We start from the raw sequence: 25,709 nt of genomic DNA on the forward strand, positions 1-25,709 counted from the left end.
TGGGGACCAGCAGTATTATATAGGAAGAGTACAGTGCAGAGTTTTGCTGACCAGTGACCACCAGTATACGTTGTCTGCCTGAAAAACGCTCCATATCTGTGCTCAGTGTGCTGCATATATCTGTGCTCACACTGCTTTATTGTGGGGACTGGGGACCAGCAGTATTATATAGGAGTACAGTGCAGACTTTGCTGACCAGTGACCACCAGTATACGTTGTCTGCCTGAAAAACGCTCCATATCTGTGCTCAGTGTGCTGCATATATCTGTGCTCAGTGCTGCAAGTGGGCGGGTAAGGGCGGGTACGGCGTACCCTTAAGAGTTTAGCCGCGGGTACGCCGTACCCACTCTATCCGGGCCGCCGCTCACAGCATTGATGTGCGCAGCGCTCACCAGTTGCTGTGGCCGGCCGGGTACTGCTACTGCCACTTCTGCTGCTCCCCTTCCCAGTGTGCAGGGAGCGTGATTGTGATGTCATCACGCTCCCGCGGCAGTGGGCGCAGAGTGGGGCTGGCTGCTGAGGCTGCTTGAGCCGCGCGCGTTAGGAGGAGGCGGAGCAGGGAGCACATCAGTTGGAGGGGACGTGGAGCAGCCTGAGTGAGGCAATGTATATCTAGCACTGTGGGGGCAATGTATATCTGGCACTGTGGGGGCAATGTATATCTGGCACAGTGGGGCATTGTAAATCTGGCACTGTGGGGGCATTGTATATTATCTAGCACTGTGGGGTCAATGTATATCTAGCACTGTGGGGTCAATGTAAATCTGGCACTGTGGGGGCAATGTAAATCTGGCACTGTGGGGGCATTGTATATCTAGCACTGTGCGGTCAATGTATATCTAGCACTGTGGGGGCATTGTAAATCTGGCACTGTGGGGGCAATGTATATCTAGCACTGTGGGGGCAATGTATATCTAGCACTGTGGGGGCAATGTATATCTGGCACAGTGGGGCATTGTAAATCTGGCACTGTGGGGGCATTTTCTATCTAGCACTGTGGGGGCAATGTATATCTGGCACTGTGGGGCAATGTATATCTGGCATGTGGGGCAATGTATATCTGGCACTGTGGGGCAACGTGTATCTGGCACTATTGGGGTCATATGTGTATCTGCCCCTCCCCCCATATGTGTATCACGCCCCCATTTTCATTGGCCACGCCCCATGTGACATTTGGTCACACCCATTTTTTGCGCGCGCGCACACCGTACCCGTAAGACATTTTTTCTACTTGCACCACTGGTGCTCACACTGCTTTATTGTGGGGACTGGGGACCAGCAGTATTATATAGGAGGAGTACAGTGCAGAGTTTTGCTGACCAGTGACCACCAGTATTATACGTTCTCTGCCTGCAAAACGCTCCATATCTGTGCTCAGTGTGCTGCATATATCTGTGCTCACACTGCTTTATTGTGGAGACTGGGGACCAGCAGTATTATATAGGAGGAGTACAGTGCAGAGTTTTGCTGACCAGTGACCACCAGTATTATACGTTCTCTGCCTGAAAAACGCTCCATATCTGTGCTGCATTTTAGTATATAGTAGGAGTACAGTGCATAATTTTGCTGACCACCAGTATATAATATATAGGAGTACGGTACAGAAGGCCACTGCTCTACCTACCTCTGTGTCGTCAAGTATACTATCCATCCATACCTGTGGTGCATTTCAGTTTTGCACAGTTTGCTGACCACCAGTATATAATATATAGCAGTACGGTACAGAAGGCCACTGCTCTACCTACCTCTGTGTCGTCAAGCATACTATCCATCCATACCTGTGGTGCATTTCAGTTTTGCACAGTTTGCTGACCACCAATATATAATATATAGCAGTACGGTACAGTAGGCCACTGCTCTACCTACCTCTGTGTCGTCAAGTATACTATCCATCCATACCTGTGGTGCATTTCAGTTTTGCACAGTTTGCTGACCACCAGTATATAATATATAGCAGTACGGTACAGTAGGCCACTGCTCTACCTACCTCTGTGTCGTCAAGTATACTATCCATCCATACCTGTGGTGCATTTCAGTTTTGCACAGTTTGCTGACCACCAATATATAATATATAGCAGTACGGTACAGTAGGCCACTGCTCTACCTACCTCTGTGTCGTCAAGTATACTATCCATGCAAATACTATCCATGCAAAACTGTGCATTTAAGTTTTGCACAGTTTGCCGACCACCAGTATATAATATATAGCAGTACGGTACAGAAGGCCACTGCTCTACCTACCTCTGTGTCGTCAAGTATACTATCCATCCATACCTGTGGTGCATTTCAGTTTTGCACAGTTTGCTGACCACCAGTATATAATATATAGCAGTACGGTACAGTAGGCCACTGCTCTACCTACCTCTGTGTCGTCAAGTATACTATCCTTCCATACCTGTGGTGCATTTCAGTTTTGCACAGTTTGCTGACCACCAGTATATAATATATAGCAGTACGGTACAGAAGGCCACTTAGCTTAGTCACACAGCTACCTCATTGCGCCTCTTTTTTTCTTTGCATCATGTGCTGTTTGGGGACAATTTTTTTAATCTGACATCCTGTCTGACACTGCAGTGCCACTCCTAGATGGGCCAGGTGTTTGTGTCGGCCACTTGGGTCGCTTAGCTTAGTCACACAGCTACCTCATTGCGCCTCTTTTTTTCTTTGCATCATGTGTTGTTTGGGGACAATTTTTTTAATCTGACATCCTGTCTGACACTGCAGTGCCACTCCTAGATGAGCCAGGTGTTTGTGTCGGCCACTTGGGTCGCTTAGCTTAGTCATCCAGTGACCTCGGTGCAAATTTTAGGACTAAAAATAATATTGCGAGGTGTGAGGTGTTCAGAATAGACTGGAAATGAGTGTAAATTATGGTTATTGAGGTTAATAATACTATGGGATCAAAATGACCCCCAAATTCTATGATTTAAGCTGTTTTTGAGGGTTTTTTGTAAAAAAACGCGTCCGAATCCAAAACACACCCGAATCCGACAAAAAAATTTCAGGGAGGTTTTGCCAAAACGCGTCCGAATCCAAAACACGGCCGCGGAACCGAATCCAAAACCAAAACCCGAAAAATTTCCGGTGCACATCACTAGTTGTGACTATATAAAGTGTATGAAAAATACAAAGAATATATTAAAAATATCTTCTTTATATTATTCTAATAATGTTTATAGTCAAAACACTGGAGTAAAAGTCTATTGCGCCTATCTTTTCCGCACATCTCTGATCAATACTCCCCAAATTTACAGCAGTTCCTACTGTTGCACCTGTGTATAAAGCCCACATATCATATCTGGCTCTGGTACTAGCCAGTGCCTCCTGAGCCATTTACCTCACTGCACGTCCCTGGGTAATTAAGAAATATAACTTATGGAGGTTAAGTAAGTGGTTCTGAATTTGATAAGAGATGAGTTTTCACTTTTCAGGGAACATTGAAAGCTAGAGGAACGTCTTCTTGTGCAAGGAAAGGCAAGCCACGTGTTGATGTAGTTTAGTTTGTGGCCTTGTAGGTTAGTAGAAGTATTGTATACTGGATTTGGTGGAATAGAGGCAGCTAATGTAAGAACTGACAGCAGAGTTGCATTAGGGGAATGTTTTGCAAGGAAAACCAGTCTAGTAACTGTATTCAAAATACTTTGCCAAAACATGGAGGGGAAGTTACAGCTTCTTTAGGTTTTGGTTTCCTGCTCTTACTATCCACTTCTACATGTATCACATGACCAAACAAGCCACCTACTATAGGCATCAGCTGTGTGTTAATGTGGGGACCAAGTTGTAGGAGAATAATGGTTTCCACTACCTGGCTTCTTCATCACTTTCTTGTGTGCAGCCGCTGGCTCCCTATTTTGCTGGATCCTTCTAATGGCTTTCTTGGGAACATGAGTGCTGGGAAAGAGGCAGAGGAGTCTCTTTTGCAGCATGGGAACCCCTATAGTCATCTGTCAGAGATGGGACACTTGTTCCCCATGTTTGTTGTAGGTGTGGCGGTAGCTGTTGTCATTTAAGGGTTGTGGAAACAGAGAAGACAAAAGCAAAAAAGAGATAACGTGATTTCTGTCAATAACAACTGATCCTGTATGAGGACACGACTCTGGGGGTAATTCCAAGTTGATCGCAGCAGGAAAATTTTTAGCAGTTGGGCAAAACCATGTGCACTGCAGGGGGGGGGGGGGGCAGATATAACATTTGCAGAGAGAGTTAGATTTGGGTGGGTTATTTTGTTTCAGTGCAGGGTAAATACTGGCTGCTTTATTTTTACACTGCAAATTAGATTGCAGATTGAACACACCACACCCAAATCTAACTCTCTCTGCACATGTTATATCTGCCCCCCCCTGCAGTGCACATGGTTTTGCCCAACTGCTATCAAAATTCCTGCTGCGATCAACTTGGAATTACCCCCTCTGTACCACATTGTGCAGATATCTGTATCTGCCATCCACAGGACATTCACACAGGGATGGTTTATTCCCCCTATCCAAGCAAGAGGGAGGGGGTTTACAAGAAGGGGTAAATGGCGCTCGTGTATCTGGATACTTTGCGTGGGCTGCAACCTGTGAATGAAGCACCTCCAAATGACTTCACATAGACAATATTAATAATGGGTTTTCACAGGTGCGCCTAGCATGGATTGTGTCTTGAAAAGAAATATATAGTGGCCTGATTCCTAATTAAAAATACATTGATGCCCTTGACAAATGAGAGATATGGTAATGGTAATGACAATATGCAATAAACGATATTGAAGTAAAAACTGTGTTTTTATTCTGTAAATAAATAGCAATAATTAATGCTTAGAAGCAAATCAAGGGGGGGGGGGTAGTGGGTTGTAGGGAGATTCCTCTGCTGTCAATGGCAGTGATGGAGTTCCTCGTTATATACAGGTAGGAATATCTGTAATGCTGCTCACTTCAGAAAGATGGCGTCCCACCTCTGAGTGAATTCTTTAATAAGTGCAAAAAAATCTCCAGAGCTGGTAGTGGAGTAACTGAATGTCTTTTAATGCCGGTGGGAAAAGAAAAAAGAAAATAAGGGGTACCCCTGAATTGCCGCTGGCGATATGGGGTCAGGATAGGGCTGGTGCTAAGGTAGTGAGGACTCCGGACAGGCTGTACCCCTCTACGCCCTGGGTCACCCCGATGTCGCTCTACTGAGCGCAACGCGGTGTCCCGGGCAGAAGGGGATCAGTCGTGAGTCTTGGAGAGAGAGGTAGGGGCTGCTTCTAGCACTGTTAGTGATGTCCGCCGCGCCTTCTCCTCTCCTACAGAGTCCCTTACCGGTTAGCTTCTGCTCCGTCTCCTTGTCCCTCCGCCAGCGGTCTGCTCCGTGTCTGTCGCGCCCGGCGTCCTTCCGCACTTCCGGGTTGGTCCGTCCACGTGACCAGGCTCGGGTAGATCCGGGTCCCGTCTCTCTCTTGTCTCGTCCTCCCTCCTTCTGGTCTCTTATTCAAACGCTCTGTTACACTATACTGGAAATGGGTGTAAATAGGTGGTTCTGTTCGTCTGCTCCAACGCGTATCGGCCAGTGTTGGCCTTCGTCTCTGCCCAGTTTCCACATAGTCTGGGCAGGGAGAATATTTAAATATTTAAATCTGTCTCACAAAATACTTCCAGACAGTGGTAGTACTACTTCAACTAGGCCATGCGGCCCAGAAGCAGTATGGTTCAGCAATGACAGTCACCCTTCTGAAGTCACCCTTCCTCTACTGTCATTACTGTACAGCATGTCATTTGTTAAAAAGTATAGCCAAATGGCAGCCTGCTACCAGGGAATCAAGACCCAGCTGGCGTACAAAAAAAAAGGCGAGGATAGCCAAGCCCTAGCTGGGGGCCTAGGTGACTATAGGGGTACATTTACTAAAGCTTCTAATAATGAAAAGTGGTGATGTTGCACATAGCAACCAATCAGATTCTGTCTATCATTTCTCTATTGTATTCTAGAAAATGATAGACAGAATCGGATTGGCAGCTATGGGCAACATCACCACTTTTCATTTTTAGAAGCTCTAGTAAATAAACCCCTTAGTGTGGCTGTGACTAACATTGGGGGTAATTCTGAGTTGATCGCAGCAGCAAGTTTGTTAGCAATTGGGCAAAACCATGTGCACTGCAGGGGGGGGGGGCAGATATAATATTTGCAGAGAGAGTTAGATTTGGGTGGGTTATTTTGTTTCTGTGCAAGGTAAATACTGGCTGCTTTATTTTTACACTGCAATTTAGATTTCAGTTTGAATACACCCCACCCAAATCTAACTCTCTCTGTACATGTTAAATCTTCCTCCCCTGCAGTGCACATGGTTTTGCCGAACTGCTAACAAAATTCCTCCTGCGATCAACTTGGAATTACCCCCATTGTGCTGACTTTAACAACCTACGGCCCCGTTATACATTAGCAATGGAGCCTCCAACTGTGGACTTCAGAGATTCACAGTGTATTCATTTCAATTCACCACTGGCTCTATGTTGGCAGCCATGATGGCATTAAGCCCAGTGACCAATATCTGAGCATAGTGGGATGTGCTACATAATGACTGTGATATCCTTATTATACATACTGATATTGCTGCATTGCAGTTCCTTTACATTCTTTTTAGATGCTATTATTTGTGTGATATCTGTTGCATATTTAAAGGTGAGGCTTGTTATTTTGTTACTAACGGTTGATTTAAGAGGATACCTAATTTATTACACCAGCTGGGCGCAACCGGGAACCTTTTTCTTTGTGTGCATCCATGATTGTGCAGTGAAGCAGCTGTCCCATCCTATCCCAGTATACAGCCTGACTGGCGTGTCATTTTATTTCAGTTTGCAACTTTTTTTTTACCAACATCAGCTCAAAGTATTTGTAAGTCACACTGATACTTATCTGCCTCTTCTGATGATTTAACGTTTCATGGGGTGGGGAAATCATTTACTAATCTCAGTGTGGTGTGAGCCATATGAAAGTATCTTTCGGAAATTGTAATACAGTGTTCTAAGAGTTTTGCAGGTTCACTTTAAGCAAGTGTGACTTAGACCCCAATGTTGAAATGTGTATAGATAATATGTCCACGCCCCTCTCCTAATCCAGTATATACAGAGGATGTAATGCTTCCCACTCTCACATTCATTCCCACTCTTCCACTACAATGATAGCTGCACTATTCCTCTGTGTTATCCTAACAGCACTCATCTGGGCGGCCTTCCTGAGGAGGTGCAGGTGAGTCTATGGGTTTACCCCTATATCCAAGTCAGGATGTACTGCCAGATGCATGGCTGCCAGAGACAGAGAGAGAGAGAGACAGAGACAGGGCTGTACTCTCTCGGCTTCTCCTCTGTAGCCAGAGTTACATAGAGGTAAAGCCTTCATTCCACATCTAGTCCTACAGTAACTGCAGGAATACTACAACTGATATTGGGATTTGTGCATTTTTCATGCACAAAATGATATTATGTTTACAGTGTATGTTTTTAATTTATAGGAAATATGACTGTGTGCACAGAGATATGTATTGATTTCACATATGTTTAAATATATTGCGATACAGGTTGAGTCTCCCTTATCCAAAATGCTTGGGACCAGAGGTATTTTGGATATGGGATTTTTCCGTATTTTGGAATAATTGCATACCATAATGAGATATCATGGTGATGGGACCTAAATCTAAGCACAGAATGCATTTATGTTTCATATACACCTTATACACACAGCCTGAAGGTCATTTTAGCCAATATTTTTTATAACTTTGTGCATTAAACAAAGTGTGTCTACAGTCACACAATTCATTTATGTTTCATATACACCTTATACACACAGCCTGAAGGTCATTTAATACAATATTTTTTATAACTTTGTGTATTAAACAAAGTTTGTGTACATTGAGCAATCAAAAAACAAAGGTTTCACTATCTCACTCTCGCTCAAAAAAGTCCGTATTTCGGAATATTCCGTATTTCGGAATATATGGATATGGGATACTCAACCTGTAATAGTATTTTTATTAACAGTATCATTGTTATTTTATATGAAATTATAATATTGTATGCATTTAGGCATACAAAGGTACCCACATAAATTTATATACACACACACACACACACACACACACACACACACACACACACACACACACATATAACTTTCACTATATCTAATATCTAAAACATTCAGGTGTGTGTGAATGAAGTATATGATAATGCAAATCTAAAGGTGTGTACACACGGTGAGATATTTTTGTAAGGATAGTTAGTGCAGATCTCAAGGGGAAAGCCACCTTGCGATCCCAATGCATTGCCGATGCACGGTCCCGCGCGGTCGGCATCACACGCCTAGATAGACTGTGCAGGCAAGTCAATCTTGACTATCTCGTAGAAAAGATAGTCAAAATTGACACTTAGCCAAAATCGCACATAGTCAGTATAGCAAGTACAGTCATTATATGCTTGCGATACCGACCTAGCCCCTATCGCACAGTGAGAATCGGGGAGTAGCCCGAATCTCACCGTCTGTACACACCTTAAGTGTCAAAAATCTAGGTATAAATACATAAAACACGAGAATAATCACACTCCCCTAACTTTGTGGCTGCTCACGACCAATATTGTGCGTTGGTTAGCCGCAAGTGTGGATTTTATGCAAAGAACCTACAGTAAATACTGCTTACTGTGTGACAGGGAGGGGAAAGTGATGCGGTGTACTTAAATGTTAATATTGTTTAACCTACTGTAAATCCTTTCGATTCAAGATGTACATTGGCCGGTCATATAGGATATTTTTCACTGATCCAAAATACGATAAGAGAAACAGAACATAGTGTGTATTGCTTAGACCAGTGTTTTTCAACCACTGTGCCATGGCACACTAGTGTGCCCTGAGCAGTCTCCAGGTGTGCCGCCATAGAAGCACAGCCAGGCCCGTCAGTGTTTTGCCACTACTGAGTCCCTGGAACGATCAATATTGGTGGGTTTAGTGGTTGTAGAGCCAGTTCTAATTTTGGGCCCGGCCGCCCGGGCAGTGTTGGGCTCTTCTGGCTTTCTCAGATGTGGCTCAGGCGTTACCTATGGAGAAGCTGTGACATGACATTCTAGGACACGCAACTGCACCATGCATCACCATTATATTAGAATGTGCCTTGGTAATATTTAAATATTGTTCAGTGTGCCGCGAGTTGTGAAAGATTGAAAATCTCTGGCTTAGACCATATGCAGAACACCAATCTGTGCTAATTTACATGAATGATCACACCTTGGGTCAATAGGAACAATATGTCCCAAATAAGTTTAAGTATATAAAAGGCATTTATTAAACAAAGCAAAATATAATAATTTGAATGCAGGAATAGTATACCCCTTTCACATCTCTAGTGCCAGATCCCACCCGGTATTTGGAAACGGGTCCTTTCCGGATGGGATCTGTCATTGGACCCTAACAGCAGGCTTCCCGACACGGCAATATGCCGAGTCGGGTTGCCATAGAGGTGGGGGGCGGAGCCGGCGCTGGGAGATGAGCCCATCTCCGCTCTGCCTCTCCCTATGTAGTGTACGGGTCCCGGGTCGCATTGACTCTGGAACCCATTTACACTGTCCCTGACCCGGTATTCAACCCGGGAATAACCTTTCTTATTACCCGGGTTGAATTACTGAGACAGGCTACCCGGGAATTCTCTATGGCTTCTTTCACAGCGCACAGTGACCCATGTCACCCCGGCAATATAAGTTTTATAACGGGTCGATACTGGGTTATTTGTGCGATGTGAAAGCGGTATAAGTAGCACATGTACAAGAAGTAATAAATATATGCGTTTACCGGTCCATCAAAGGAGTACGGGCATGTGGAAACATACGAACATTAGCACAAATTTAAGATCTGCATATGGTTTAAGCAATACACACTATCTTCAGTGGTGATGTTGCCCATAGCAACCAATCAGATTCTGTCAATAATTTTCTAGGATGCAACAGAGAAATGATAGACAAAATCTGATTGGTTGCTATGGGCAACACCACCACTTTTCATTTTTACAACTTTTAGTAAATTTACCTCCTGGAGTTGATAGGCTAGATTTTTTTAGTGGTGAGTGACCATTTTATTCATCTTGGAAAAATAACAGTAACTGCAGTATTTACCAATATTGACACTTATCAGAACTGATGCTTTACCAAATACAATGGAATGTTTGCCTGTATTGGAATGCAAAGACAGAATCATTCCCCATAATGTCACAAAGGAACAAGAACAAAGAAGGTAGATTCCATTTTTATGAGGAAGTAATAATTAAAGGTTCACGATTTTTGAATAAAACTGATAACACCTGAAAGATTGATGAACTTTGTTATGTACCTGAATGCATTTGCCCACACATGCAAATGTGTTGAGTGCATACTAACTGCAGGTGCTTTTTCACATCCGGTCTACACTTTCGCATGTATTTATTTCTTTATTTCTTTATTTAACACAAATGTAATGCCAGTGAGTACCCGGTCAACTAATTTCTTTTAAAAAAAATATCTTTAGTAGGGTTTTTTGTGAAGAACATAGAAATAAGAACAACAGAAAAATGGTACACAACAAATGAGAAATGAGGGCCAGGCGGCATAAATAAGACATTCACATCATCAGAGTAGACAACAATGTTTGATAGCGTCAGAGCATGTCATGAATTATGAAAGGTGAAGCTCAATAAAATGACAAAAAAAATGCAGCACCTGGACCTGGTCAACTATTAATGTATGTTTGTACTTTGTAGCCTCTTCTTTAAATTATTTTCCTACAAAATTGCTTAAATAATCTTTACTAACTGTATAGCAACACTTAGTCCATGTAGCTATTATATATTGTTTGGTCGTAAAACTCCTGCTGCGTTTTTTTTTTATCCAGTTCTGCTGCTGTATTTAAAAGGGCAATAAAATAAAATACAAAACATGCCGATGTTGTATTTATTTATTTTTTGCTCTTTTAAATCCAGTGGCCAGCACGGCAGCACTGTCAAAGAAGTGACAGGTTTGATAAGCTCTGCTTAAAAAATGTAAACCCAGTCATCACTTACTATTCACCCCAGCACACACCATACTTACCGACTTTCTGGCTGGGGGGTGGGCTGGGTGTGCATTCAGCTGACCAACTCCTGGAGACTTGCCTTCTTATCTGGGTGGCTGGCATGAGTTGGAATTCATCATCCGCTCATGCCTACCTGAGCTTCTTCAAGTTTGCTATCAATCCTCATGTGTACAGGGGGTCATTCCGACCTGATCGCATACGCTGCCGTTTTTCGCAGCGCAGCGATCAGGTCACTACTGCGCATACGTATGCACCACAATGCGCAGGCGCGTCGTATGGGTACAAAGCGGATCGTTGCTGTGCGATGGATTTAATGAAGAATCCATTCGCACGGCCAATCGCAAGGAGATTGACAGGAAGAAGGCGTTTCTGGATGGCAACTGACCGTTTTCTGGGAGTGCCGTGGAAAACGCAGGCGTGTCCAGGTGTTTGCAGGGCGGGTGTCTGATGTCAATTCCAGGACCTGACAGGCTGAAGTGATCACAGTGGCTAAGTAAGTTCAGAGCTACTCAGAAACTGCACAAAAACTTTTTGCACAGCTCCCCTGCACATGCAAATGCACACTTTCTATGCTAAAATACACTCCCCCATAGGCGGTGACTATCTGATCGCACGGCTGCAAAAAACTGCTACCGTGCGATCAACTCGGAATGACCCCCACAGTCTCCTCACTCACACTATCAGTGTCTGACTGACTGTCCAAGTTATCCAGCTGCTGCCGCAGATGCACATAAAATAGTGTGTTCTTAAGACTGTTCCATTCAGTACTCACCAAGCACTTGCATGTACTGTACTAGGATTTAGGTATTGCTGCCATTATCAGGTTACACACATCCCAGTGTATGTAATTCACACAACAATAACCACAGTCACTAAGGGGCATATTTACTATAGGGAGGAGAGACACTGTAGGGACTTTTCCCTATTTAACAATCTCCAAAGCTGATAAAAGCAATCACTGCATCAATGGCGATGAGCCTTGCAGGCTGCCTTTGGCAAAAAGTCTGCAGAGGCCCATATTTCAGAAAAATCAAGGTGTTACATGTACTGCTGCAGTTCCTTATCACTATCCCCATCTTATTGGGTCATTCTGACCTGATCGCACACTGCCGTTCATTGCAGTGCAGCGATCAGGTCAGAAGTGTGCATACATCGGCACCGCAGTGCGCCGACGCATGGCCGACAACCGACGGCTGTAGTTGCCTAGCGATCGCCTCTGCCCGATTGCCGTTTTTTAAATTGTTTGGTGTGGTTTTAACTAGAGATGAGCGGGTTCGGTTCCTCGGAATCCGAACCCGCCCGAACTTCAGGTTTTTTTACACGGGGCCGAGCGACTCGGATCTTCCCGCCTTGCTCGGTTAACCCGAGCGCGCCCGAACGTCATCATCCCGCTGTCGGATTCTCGCGAGGCTCGTATTCTATCGCGAGACTCGGATTCTATATAAGGAGCCGCGCGTCGCCGCCATTTTCACACGTGCATTGAGATTGATAGGGAGAGGACGTGGCTGGCGTCCTCTCCGTTTAGACTAGAGTACTAGAGAGAGACACAAATTTTGGGGAGCATATTATTAGGAGGAGTACTACTTGCTGCTGATAGTGTGACCAGTGACCACCAGTTTAATTAATCCCTTCTCTGCCTGAAAAAAAACGATACACAGTGTGACACAGTCACATACCATATCTGTGCTCAGCCCAGTGTGCTGCATCATATGTAATACTGTATATCATTATCTGACTGTGCTGAGTGCTCACTGCTCACACAGCTTAATTGTGGGGGAGACTGGGGAGCAGTTATAGCAGGAGTACATATTTTAAGTACAGTGCACACTTTTGCTGCCAGAGTGCCACTGCCAGTGTGACTGACCAGTGACCACTGACCACCAGTATTGTGATTGTCTGCTGACCACCAGTATATTGTGATTGTCTGCCTGAAAAAGTTAAACACTCGTCGTGTGGTGTTTTTATAAACGCATTCTGCAGACAGTGTCCAGCAGGTCCGTCACTACATAATATATACCTGTCCGGCTGCAGTACTAGTGTGATATATATATATATATTTTAATTTTATCTCATTATCATCCAGTCTATATTAGCAGCAGACACAGTACGGTAGTCCACGGCTGTAGCTACCTCTGTGTCGGCAGTCGCTCGTCCATCCATAATTGTATACCACCTACCCGTGGTTTTTGTTTTTTTCTATCTTCTTGATACTAGTAGCTTACTTTAGGAGTCTGCAGTGCTGACAGACAGTGTCCAGCAGGTCCGTCATTACATAATATATACCTGTCCGGCTGCAGTACTAGTGTGATATATATATATATTTTAATTTTATCTCATTATCATCCAGTCTATATTAGCAGCAGACACAGTACGGTAGTCCACGGCTGTAGCTACCTCTGTGTCGGCAGTCGCTCGTCCATCCATAATTGTATACCACCTACCCGTGGTTTTTTTTTTCTATCTTCTTGATACTAGTAGCTTACTTTAGGAGTCTGCAGTGCTGAGTCTGACAGGCAGTGTCCAGCAGGTCCGTCATTACATAATATATACCTGTCCGGCTGCAGTACTAGTGTGATATATAATATATATATATTTTAATTTTATCTCATTATCATCCAGTCTATATTAGCAGCAGACACAGTACGGTAGTCCACGGCTGTAGCTACCTCTGTGTCGGCAGTCGCTCTTCCATCCATAATTGTATACCACCTACCCGTGGTTTTTTTTTTCTATCTTCTTGATACTAGTAGCTTACTTTAGGAGTCTGCAGTGCTGAGTCTGACAGACAGTGTCCAGCAGGTCCGTCATTACATAATATATACCTGTCCGGCTGCAGTACTAGTGTGATATATAATATATATATATTTTAATTTTATCTCATTATCATCCAGTCTATATTAGCAGCAGACACAGTACGGTAGTCCACGGCTGTAGCTACCTCTGTGTCGGCAGTCGCTCGTCCATCCATAATTGTATACCACCTACCCGTGGTTTTTTTTTTTTTTCTATCTTCTTGATACTAGTAGCTTACTTTAGGAGTCTGCAGTGCTGAGTCTGACAGACAGTGTCCAGCAGGTCCGTCATTACATAATATATACCTGTCCGGCTGCAGTACTAGTGTGATATATAATATATATATATATTTTAATTTTATCTCATTATCATCCAGTCTATATTAGCAGCAGACACAGTACGGTAGTCCACGGCTGTAGCTACCTCTGTGTCGGCAGTCGCTCGTCATCCATAAGTATACTAGTATCCATCCATCTCCATTGTTTACCTGAGGTGCCTTTTAGTTGTGCCTATTAAAATATGGAGAACAAAAATGTTGAGGTTCCAAAAATAGGGAAAGATCAAGATCGACTTCCACCTCGTGCTGAAGCTGCTGCCACTAGTCATGGCCGAGACGATGAAATGCCAGCAACGTCGTCTGCCAAGGCCGATGCCCAATGTCATAGTACAGAGCATGTAAAATCCAAAACACCAAATATCAGTAAAAAAAGGACTCAAAAATCTAAAATAAAATTGTCGGAGGAGAAGCGTAAACTTGCCAATATGCCATTTACCACACGGAGTGGCAAGGAACGGCTGAGGCCCTGGCCTATGTTCATGGCTAGTGGTTCAGCTTCACATGAGGATGGAAGCACTCAGCCTCTCGCTAGAAAAATGAAAAGACTCAAGCTGGCAAAAGCACAGCAAAGAACTGTGCGTTCTTCGAAATCCCAAATCCACAAGGAGAGTCCAATTGTGTCGGTTGCGATGCCTGACCTTCCCAACACTGGACGTGAAGAGCATGCGCCTTCCACCATTTGCACGCCCCCTGCAAGTGCTGGAAGGAGCACCCGCAGTCCAGTTCCTGATAGTCAGATTGAAGATGTCAGTGTTGAAGTACACCAGGATGAGGAGGATATGGGTGTTGCTGGCGCTGGGGAGGAAATTGACCAGGAGGATTCTGATGGTGAGGTGGTTTGTTTAAGTCAGGCACCCGGGGAGACACCTGTTGTCCGTGGGAGGAATATGGCCATTGACATGCCTGGTGAAAATACCAAAAAAATCAGCTCTTCGGTGTGGAAGTATTTCAACAGAAATGCGGACAACAGGTGTCAAGCCGTGTGTTGCCTTTGTCAAGCTGTAATAAGTAGGGGTAAGGACGTTAACCACCTCGGAACATCCTCCCTTATACGTCACCTGCAGCGCATTCATAATAAGTCAGTGACAAGTTCAAAAACTTTGGGCGACAGCGGAAGCAGTCCACTGACCAGTAAATCCCTTCCTCTTGTAACCAAGATCACGCAAACCACCCCACCAACTCCCTCAGTGTCAATTTCCTCCTTCCCCAGGAATGCCAATAGTCCTGCAGGCCATGTCACTGGCAATTCTGACGAGTCCTCTCCTGCCTGGGATTCCTCCGATGCATCCTTGCATGTAACGCCTACTGCTGCTGGCACTGCTGTTGTTGCTGCTGGGAGTCGATGGTCATCCCAGAGGGGAAGTCGTAAGCCCACTTGTACTACTTCCAGTAAGCAATTGACTGTCCAACAGTCCTTTGCGAGGAAGATGAAATATCACAGCAGTCATCCTGTTGCAAAGCGGATAACTGAGGCCTTGACAACTATGTTGGTGTTAGACGTGCGTCCGGTATCCGCCGTTAGTTCACAGGGAACTAGACAATTTCTTGAGGTAGTGTGCCCCCGTTACCAAATACCATCTAGGTTCCACTTCTCTAGGCAGGCGATACCGAGAATGTACACGGACGTCAGAAAAAGACTCACCAGTGTCCTAAAAAATGCAGTTGTACCCAATGTCCACTTAACCACGGACATGTGGACAAGTGGAGCAGGGCAGGGTCAGGACTATATGACTGTGACAGCCCACTGGGTAGATGTATGGACTCCCGCCGCAAGAACAGCAGCGGCGGCACCAGTAGCAGCATATCGCAAACGCCAACTCTTTCCTAGGCAGGCTACGCTTTGTATCACCGGTTTCCAGAATACGCACACAGCTGAAAACCTCTTACGGCAACTGAGGAAGATCATCGCGGAATGGCTTACCCCAATTGGACTCTCCTGTGGATTTGTGGCATCGGACAACGCCAGCAATATTGTGTGTGCATTAAATATGGGCAAATTCCAGCACGTCCCATGTTTTGCACATACCTTGAATTTGGTGGTGCAGAATTATTTAAAAAACGAGAGGGGCGTGCAAGAGATGCTGTCGGTGGCCAGAAGAATTGCGGGACACTTTCGGCGTACAGGCACCACGTACAGAAGACTGGAGCAACACCAAAAACGCCTGAACCTGCCCTGCCATCATCTGAAGCAAGAAGTGGTAACGAGGTGGAATTCAACCCTATATATGCTTCAGAGGTTGGAGGAGCAGCAAAAGGCCATTCAAGCCTATACAATTGAGCACGATATAGGAGGTGGAATGCACCTGTCTCAAGCGCAGTGGAGAATGATTTCAACGTTGTGCAAGGTTCTGCTGCCCTTTGAACTTGCCACACGTGAAGTCAGTTCAGACACTGCCAGCCTGAGTCAGGTCATTCCCCTCGTCAGGCTTTTGCAGAAGAAGCTGGAGACATTGAAGGAGGAGCTAACACAGAGCGATTCCGCTAGGCATGTGGGACTTGTGGATGGAGCCCTTAATTCGCTTAACAAGGATTCACGGGTGGTCAATCTGTTGAAATCAGAGCACTACATTTTGGCCACCGTGCTCGATCCTAGATTTAAAACCTACCTTGGATCTCTCTTTCCGGCACACACAAGTCTGCTGGGGTTCAAAGACCTGCTGGTGAGAAAATTGTCAAGTCAAGCGGAACGCGACCTGTCAACATCTCCTCCTTCACATTCTCCCGCAACTGGGGGTGCGAGGAAAAGGCTCAGAATTCCGAGCCCACCCGCTGGCGGTGATGCAGGGCAGTCTGAAGCGACTGCTGATGCTGACATCTGGTCCGGACTGAAGGACCTGACAACGATTACGGAGTCGGACATGTCGTCTACTGGCACTGCATATGATTCTCTCCCCATTGAAAGAATGGTGGAGGATTATATGAGTGACCGCATCCAAGTAGGCACGTCAGACAGTCCGTACGTATACTGGCAGGAAAAAGAGGCAATTTGGAGGCCCTTGCACAAACTGGCTTTATTCTACCTAAGTTGCCCTCCCACAAGTGTGTACTCCGAAAGAGTGTTTAGTGCCACCGCTCACCTTGTCAGCAATCGGCGTACGAGGTTACTTCCAGAAAATGTGGAGAAGATGATGTTCATTAAAATGAATTATAATCAATTCCTCCGTGGAGACATTGACTAGCAGCAATTGCCTCCACAAAGTACACAGGGAGCTGAGATGGTGGATTCCAGTGGGGACAAATTGATAATCTGTGAGGAGGGGGATGTACACGGTGATATATCGGAGGATGATGATGAGGTGGACATCTTGCCTCTGTAGAGCCAGTTTGTGCAAGGAGAGATTAATTGCTTCTTTTTTGGTGGGGGTCCAAACCAACCCGTCATTTCAGTCACAGTCGTGTGGCAGACCCTGTCACTGAAATGATGGGTTGGTTAAAGTGTGCATGTCCTGTTTATACAACATAAGGGTGGGTGGGAGGGCCCAAGGACAATTCCATCTTGCACCTCTTTTTTCTTTCATTTTTCTTTGCGTCATGTGCTGTTTGGGGAGTATTTTTTTGAAGGGCCATCCTGCGTGACACTGCAGTGCCACTCCTAGATGGGCCAGGTGTTTGTGTCGGCCACTAGGGTCGCTTATCTTACTCACACAGCTACCTCATTGCGCCTCTTTTTTTCTTTGCGTCATGTGCTGTTTGGGGAGTGTTTTTTGGAAGGGCCATCCTGCGTGACACTGCAGTGCCACTCCTAGAGGGGCCAGGTGTTTGTGTCGGCCACTAGGGTCGCTTATCTTACTCACACAGCTACCTCATTGCGCCTCTTTTTTTCTTTGCGTCATGTGCTGTTTGGGGAGTGTTTTTTGGAAGGGCCATCCTGCGTGACACTGCAGTGCCACTCCTAGATGGGCCAGGTGTTTGTTTCGGCCACTAGGGTCGCTTATCTTACTCACACAGCTACCTCATTGCGCCTCTTTTTTTCTTTGCGTTATGTGCTGTTTGGGGAGTGTTTTTTGGAAGGGCCATCCTGCGTGACACTGCAGTGCCACTCCTAGATGGGCCAGGTGTTTGTGTCGGCCACTAGGGTCGCTTAGCTTACTCACACAGCTACCTCATTGCACCTCTTTTTTTCTTTGCGTCATGTGCTGTTTGGGGAGTGTTTTTTGGAAGGGCCATCCTGCGTGACACTGCAGTGCCACTCCTAGATGGGCCAGGTGTTTGTGTCGGCCACTAGGGTCGCTTAGCTTACTCACACAGCTACCTTATTGCGCCTCTTTTTTTCTTTGCGTCATGTGCTGTTTGGGGAGTGTTTTTTGGAAGGGCCATCCTGCGTGACACTGCAGTGCCACTCCTAGATGGGCCAGGTGTTTGTGTCGGCCACTAGGGTCGCTTAGCTTACTCACACAGCTACCTCATTGCGCCTCTTTTTTTCTTTGCGTCATGTGCTGTTTGGGGAGTGTTTTTTGGAAGGGCCATCCTGCGTGACACTGCAGTGCCACTCCTAGATGGGCCAGGTGTTTGTGTCGGCAACTAGGGTCGCTTAGCTTAGTCATCCAGCGACCTCGGTGCAAATTTTAGGACTAAAAATAATATTGTGAGGTGTGAGGTGTTCAGAATAGACTGAAAATGAGTGGAAATTATGGTTTTTGAGGTTAATAATACTTTGGGATCAAAATGACCCCCAAATTCTATGATTTAAGCTGTTTTTTAGTGTTTTTTGAAAAAAACACCCGAATCCAAAACACACCCGAATCCGACAAAAAAAATTCGGTGAGGTTTTGCCAAAACGCGGTCGAACCCAAAACACGGCCGCGGAACCGAACCCAAAACCAAAACACAAAACCCGAAAAATTTCAAGTGCACATCTCTAGTTTTAACCATCTCAGCATGTGGACCGCCAATTAGTGCACCGCTTCACTTACGATGCTTTGGGAAAGGTGCCTCGCTCCACTACCAGTGCGCTCAGCACTGGTAGTGGAGGTTACCATTCCCAATTCACAGGTCACCATTCCCAATCATAGTCCACATGGATGGTAAAGTATGAGAAAGTTGGAAAGAAAAATTGTATCGACCATATGTGTGTCGACCATTGGCATGTCGACCATGTGAACCTGTTGACCGTTTGTACCTGTCGGCCATAAGCACTGTCAACTTTTCATAGGACAACCTAATGAACATGTTGACTTTTTGACAATTATGACCTAATGTGTGTCGACCATTTGGTGTCGACCTATTGACTGTCTAATTAGACACTGTAGCTCTATAGACCGCATACCTTATTAGCTCAAGTCCTGTGTTCCACTGCCGTGTACATGTGTGAGCCAGCAATGACAGGTCTCATATGTGGGTATGGGTCATTAGGTCGGCCACACTTAGGTTGACAGTCATTAGATCGACCACTATTGGTCGACAGTGACTAGGTCGACACCTGAAATAGGTTGACTCAGTCATTAGGTCGAGATGAACAAGGTCAACATGGAAAAAGGTCAACATGAGTTTATTTGTAACTTTTTTTTGGTGTTGTTTTCTTCGTAACGTGACGGGGAACCCCAATTAGTGCACCGTGTCCCCTCACATGACAAGTGGCTGCGCTCAGCACAGGTTACTATTCCCAATCGTAGTCCACATGGATCGTAAAGTATGAAAAAGGCCAAAAAATGAAGAAAAAAAAAATTGAAAAACGAATGTCGACCTATTTCAATACCGACCTAGTAAATGTCGACCTAGTGACTATGTCGACCTGATGCATGTCAACCAACAGTGGTCGACCTAATGACTGTCGACCTAAGTGTGGTTGACCTAATGACAGTATTCCCCAGTGCTGCAAGTATTGCGGTACAGGGCGGTACAGGGCGGTACGGCGTACCGGTATGAAATTCCCAGCCGGTATGCACTACCGCCAGGCTGCCACCTTGCAGACACCGGTGCCCCACTCCTGCCTGCAGTGCCCAGTCAGTCCGGTTTCTCCACATGAGCCTAGCAAGCAGCTGCGGCGTGTATTACACAAACGCAAGTTCGCGAGCCAATCAGAGCTCGCAGCCAATCAGGAGCCGCCACTGCCGGACTGCGAGCTCTGATTGGCTCACGGACCGGCGCCAGATTCGTAGCTACGGGCCGCCGCCACAGGAGGAGACATGACAGAGGGCAAGAGAGGGACAGGAGAGCCACATATTGCACTCTCCTCTGTCCTCTCCCTGACAGCAGCAGCAGACAGTGCCGGCCCCAGGCAGCAGCAGCAGGGCCGGCTCCAGGCCTACTAGTACCCTGAGCGAGAACATGTAAAAGCGTCCCCCCCCCCATGCGCTCCAGGAAAAGTGGGTGTGGCCTCATAACTTTATATTATTATACTATAAATAAATATATTTTCACACCCCCTCTACGCACACAATTAGCAGCCTTACACATAACAGCCACAGTAGTGTTCCTTACACACAATGTCTCCAGTGTAGTGCCAGATACACATAATGTGCAGTGCCAGATAGACATGATATACCCCCAGCAGTGCCAGCTACACATGACATGCCCCGCAGCAGTGCCAGATAGACATGACATGCCCCCCAGCAGTGCCAGCTACACACAATATACCCCAGCAGTGCCAGATAGATATGATATGCCCCCCAGCAGTGCCAGCTACACACAATATACCCCCCAGCAGTGCCAGCTACACATGATAGTGTTCACAGGGAAGGCACATTTTTAAGTTAGGAGGGCAAAATGATGTACATACTGTAATGCTTGGTGCTCATCTACCTACATGGTAAAGCATGGACAGTGCGCGCCGAAGGCGCGCAGCTAAAATTTAGGGGCGTTGCTTCGTGGGAAAGGTGCGTGGCCACATAATAGTGGCAATTCGCATTACACCACACAGTAGTGCAGTTAATACACACTGCACCAGCTAGAACCTCCTAGACACTTTGCGCCAGGCAGAGCATGTTAGACACTTTGCGCCAGGCAGAGCACGTTAGACACTTTGCGCCAGGCAGAGCACTGAGACTCATTGCCTAGCCACAGACGCCTAGCGGGAACACTACATGATATGCTCCCCAGCCGTGCCAGCTACACATGACATGCCCCCCAGCCGTGCCAGCTACACATGACATGCCCCCCAGCAGTGCCAGATACAGAAATGCCCCCACAGTGCCAGATACATAAATGCCCCCACAGTGCCAGATACATCCCCACAGTTCCAGATAAATGCCCCCACAGTGCAGATATGCCCCCACAGTGCCAGATAAATGCCCCCACAGTGCCAGATACATAAATGCCCCCACAGTGCCAGATACATAAATGCCCCCACAGTGCCAGATATACGTCCCCACAGTTCCAGATAAATGCCCCCACAGTGCAGATATGCCCCCACAGTGCCAGATAAATGCCCCCACAGTGCCAGATAAATGCCCCCACAGTGCCAGATACATAAATGCCCCCACAGTGCCAGATACATAAATGCTGCAACAGTACCAGATATGCCCCCACAGTGCCAGATATGCCCCCACAGTGCCAGATACATAAATGCCCCCACAGTGCCAGATATGCCCCCACAGTGCCAGATACAGAAATGCCCCCACAGTGCCAGATAAATGCCCCCACAGTGCCAGATAAATGCCCCCACAGTGCCAGATACATAAATGCCCCCACAGTGCCAGATATGCCCCCACAGTGCCAGATAAATGCCCCCACAGTGCCCGATATGCCCCCACAGTGCCAGATATATAAATGCACCCACAGTGCCAGATATGCCCCTACAGTGCCAGAAATGCCCCCACAGTGCCAGATACAGAAATGCCCCCACAGTGCCAGAAATGCCCCCACAGTGCCAGATACATGATTTGAGTGAAGCTGCTCTTCTGTATATAAAAGATGGTTTACTAGGTAGATGATTTTTGAGTAGGGGGTCTGCCATTAGAATTTTCCAATTTCTTGAAATACTTTTTTCTAATTGTTTATAATGAGCGCCGTATTTGCTAATAAATGACCACTCTAATTTGGGATCATTAGTATTGATTTTTCCTTTCTCCTTTAGAAGATTCTCTTTCTCCAATCAGCATTGAAGTAACAGTTAGAATTTGCGTACTATACAATTGTACGGATCAGCTGGTTGGTTGCCATACGTAACTTCTCCACAGGCTCACTTCTCCACTCTTTTCACTGCTTCATGAATAGACCCCTTAGTCTCTCCGACTCGTCTCTCTAACTCTATGTTTGACTTGTTTTATAATTTCTCTGGAGTAAACCTTTTCCTTAAATCTATCTCCTATAGCCTCAATTTCTTAATTCAAAACTATTCCTTTGGTGCAATTTTTTTTGAGCCTTTTAAATTGTCCAAGGGGGATGTTCTTGAGCCATAATTTGTGGTGCTCACTTGTGGTGTCTACTGTATATAGGAGTTGGAGTATAGGAGTTGGAGTCTATTTCCTTTCTAAAGGTTTTTGTGCAAATATTGCTACCCTGTATATCAGGGGTGGGGAACCGTATAAGGCCCGTGAAGCCGTTTGCTCCGGCCCACCCGCTTCTCTCAGTGAGACACGCCGCCGGTGTCTTACTGAGAGCGGCAGCGTGTCTCAGCTGCAGAGGCGTATCTAGCACGGGGCGAGCAGGGCACGTGCCCTGGGCGCCGTGGAAGCCCCAACAGAGGGGGCGCCACCGGCACGGCCCGCTCACCCCATGCAACAGGGATTCCGCCGGCGCTACCTGCGGCGCTCTCCCTGTCTCGTCCCCGGCTGCTGTGCCTGTCACACTGGACAGGCAGCGGCGGCCAGGAGCCTCCCCTCACCCCCCCCCCTCCTTCCTCCCTGCACACTGTACTGTATAAGTGTACGCGATCGCGCGTGCGCGCGACTGCGACCTCGGGGGTGCGCGCGACCGCGACCTCGGAGGTGCGCGCGCGCGGCCTTCACAGGTGAGCGGGCTTTTCAATTCTGTTTATATTTTTTTTCTGTCAGGAGAGGGGGGTGCGGGACAGTGTGTGTTTGTTAATTGTGTGAGTGTGTGACAGTGTGAGTGTGTTAATTGTGTGTGACAGTGTGAATGTGTGTTACAGTGTGAATATGTGTTAATTGTGTGTGTTAATTGTGTGTGTGGTACAGTGTGAGTGTGTTAATTGTGTGTGTGTGTGTGTGTGTGTGTGTGTGTGTGTGTGTGTGTGTGTGTGTGTGTGTGTGTGTGTGTGGGACAGTGTGAATGTGTTAATTGTGTGGGTGTGTTAATTGTGTGTGTGTGTTATTTGTGTGTGTGGGACAGCGTGCGTGTGTGTTAATTGTGTGTGTGTGTGTGTGTGTGTGTGTGTGTGTGTGTGTGTGTGTGGGACAGTGAGTGTGTGTTATTTGTGTGTGTGGGACAGCGTGCGTGTGTGTTAATTGTGTGTGTGTGTGTGGGACAGAGTGCGTGTGTGTTAATTGTGTGTGTGTGGGACAGTGTGCGTGTGTGTTATTTGTGTGTGTGGGACAGCGTGCGTGTGTGTTAATTGTGTGTGTGTGTGTGTGTGTGTGTGTGTGTGTGGGACAGTGTGCGTGTGTTAATTGTGTGTGTGTGGGACAGTGTGAATGTGTGTTAATTGTGTGTGTGGGACAGTGTGAGTGTGTTAATTTGTGTGTGTGGGACAGTGTGAATGTGTGTTAATTGTGTGGGTGTGTGTGACAGTGTGAGTGTGTGTTAATTGTGTGTGTGTGGGACAGTGTGCGTGTGTGTTATTTGTGTGTGTGGGACAGCGTGCGTGTGTGTTAATTGTGTGTGTGTGGGACAGTGTGCGTGTGTGTTAATTGTCCCGGCGGTTATTGGCGTCTGTAGTGTGCGCCCCGTCCTCTGCCGCTGACAGGAGCGGCGGTGTGCGGCTCTCCCCCTCCTCCGCCGGCTCCGTCCTCCCGTCGTGGCCCTGCAGTGTGTGCCGGTCTCCTCAGCAGCAGCAGCAGCAGGTTAGTCTCTCCCCCCCCCCTCTCTCTCTCTCTCTCTCTCTCTCTCCTGTGGATTGAAGTTTGTAAGTATCATTTTCATTTTTAGATGTACCCCTATTGGATTCTACTGGACAAGTAGACGTGACCGGCGTGGGATGTAGGTAAGTAATCTGTCTCTCATTTTTACAGGTACCCCTATTGGATTCTACTGGACAAGTGGACGTGACCGGCGTGGGATGTAGGTAAGTAATCTGTCTCTCATTTTTACAGGTGCCCCTATTGGATTCTACTGGACAAGTGGACGTGACCGGCGTGGGATGTAGGTAAGTAATCTGTCTCTCATTTTTACAGGTGCCCCTATTGGATTCTACTGGACAAGTGGACGTGACCGGCGTGGGATGTAGGTAAGTAATCTGTCTCTCATTTTTACAGGTACCCCTATTGGATTCTACTGGACAAGTGGACGTGACCGGCGTGGGATGTAGGTATGTAATCTGTCTCTCATTTTTTACAGATTCCCCTACTGGATTCTACTGGACAAGTGGACGTGACCAGCGTGGGATGTAGGTAAGTAATCTGTGTCTCATTTTTACAGGTACCCCTATTGGATTCTACTGGACAAGTGGACGTGACCGGCGTGGGATGTAGGTAAGTAATCTGTCTCTCATTTTTACAGATTCCCCTACTGGATTCTACTGGACAAGTGGACGTGACCGGCGTGGGATGTAGGTAAGTAATCTGTCTCTCATTTTTATAGGTACCCCTATTGGATTCTACTGGACAAGTGGACGTGACCGGCGTGGGATGTAGGTAAGTAAACTGTCTCTCATTTTTACAGGTACCCCTATTGGATTCTACTGGACAAGTGGACGTGACCGGCGTGGGATGTAGGTATGTAATCTGTCTCTCATTTTTACAGATTCCCCTACTGGATTCTACTGGACAAGTGGACGTGACCGGCGTGGGATATAGGTAAGTATGTGTGAGTGTGTCAGTGTGTTTTAATAAATTTTTACTGTCACGGTGTGTGAGTTGTGTTTTTATTTGGGTATTTTTTCTGTTGTAGAACTACAGGTACCGGCGGGCCCGTTATGTCCCTGCATGTTGGTACTTGAGGTTCTCCAAGTACCAGCAAGCGGGGGAGGCTTTCTGGGCCTTGTAGTTCCACAACAAAAAACAATATTCTTTTTTTACTTACATGGCTATCAGCCTCCCATCCACAGCCCACGGATGGGGGGGACAGCCTCGGGCTTCACCCCTGGCCCTTGGGTGCCTGGAGGGGGGGTGACCCCTTGATTTAAGGGGTCCCCACTCCAGGGAACCCCGGCCAGTGGTGAATAGTTGGGGGGGTAATGCCACGGCCGCAGGGACCTACATAAATGTGTCCCCCGGCTGTGGCATTATGTCCCTGGCTAGTGGAGGCCGGTGCTGGTTTTAAAAATACGGGGGGACCCCTACATCTTTTGTCCCCCGTATTTTTGGAACCAGGACCGGACTAAGAGCCCGATGCTGGTTGTCTAAATACGGTGAACCCCTGTCCAATTTTTTCCCAGTATTTAAACAACCAGGACCGGCTCAAAGAGCCCGAGGCTGGTTATACTTAGGAGGGGGGACCTCACGCAGTTTTTTTTTACATTTTTAACCCATTCAGACCCTTC

At 46.5% G+C, this 25,709-nt stretch overlaps 1 protein-coding gene across 1 annotated transcript in view; it reads left to right on the forward strand.

The window, feature by feature from the left end:
• The first annotated feature begins 7,123 nt into the window (after positions 1-7,123).
• Positions 7,124-25,709, forward strand: part of PTGIS (prostaglandin I2 synthase) — a 146,003-nt gene continuing 127,417 nt past the window's right edge. The window contains exon 1 of the mRNA XM_063958886.1: positions 7,124-7,203. Within this exon, the coding sequence (XP_063814956.1) occupies positions 7,133-7,203 (71 nt within the window). The 5' untranslated portion in view covers positions 7,124-7,132. The remainder of the gene's footprint in view (positions 7,204-25,709) is intronic.

The sequence above is a fragment of the Pseudophryne corroboree genome, chromosome 3 (genome assembly GCF_028390025.1).
Source record: "Pseudophryne corroboree isolate aPseCor3 chromosome 3, aPseCor3.hap2, whole genome shotgun sequence".
NCBI classification, from domain to species: domain Eukaryota; kingdom Metazoa; phylum Chordata; class Amphibia; order Anura; family Myobatrachidae; genus Pseudophryne; species Pseudophryne corroboree.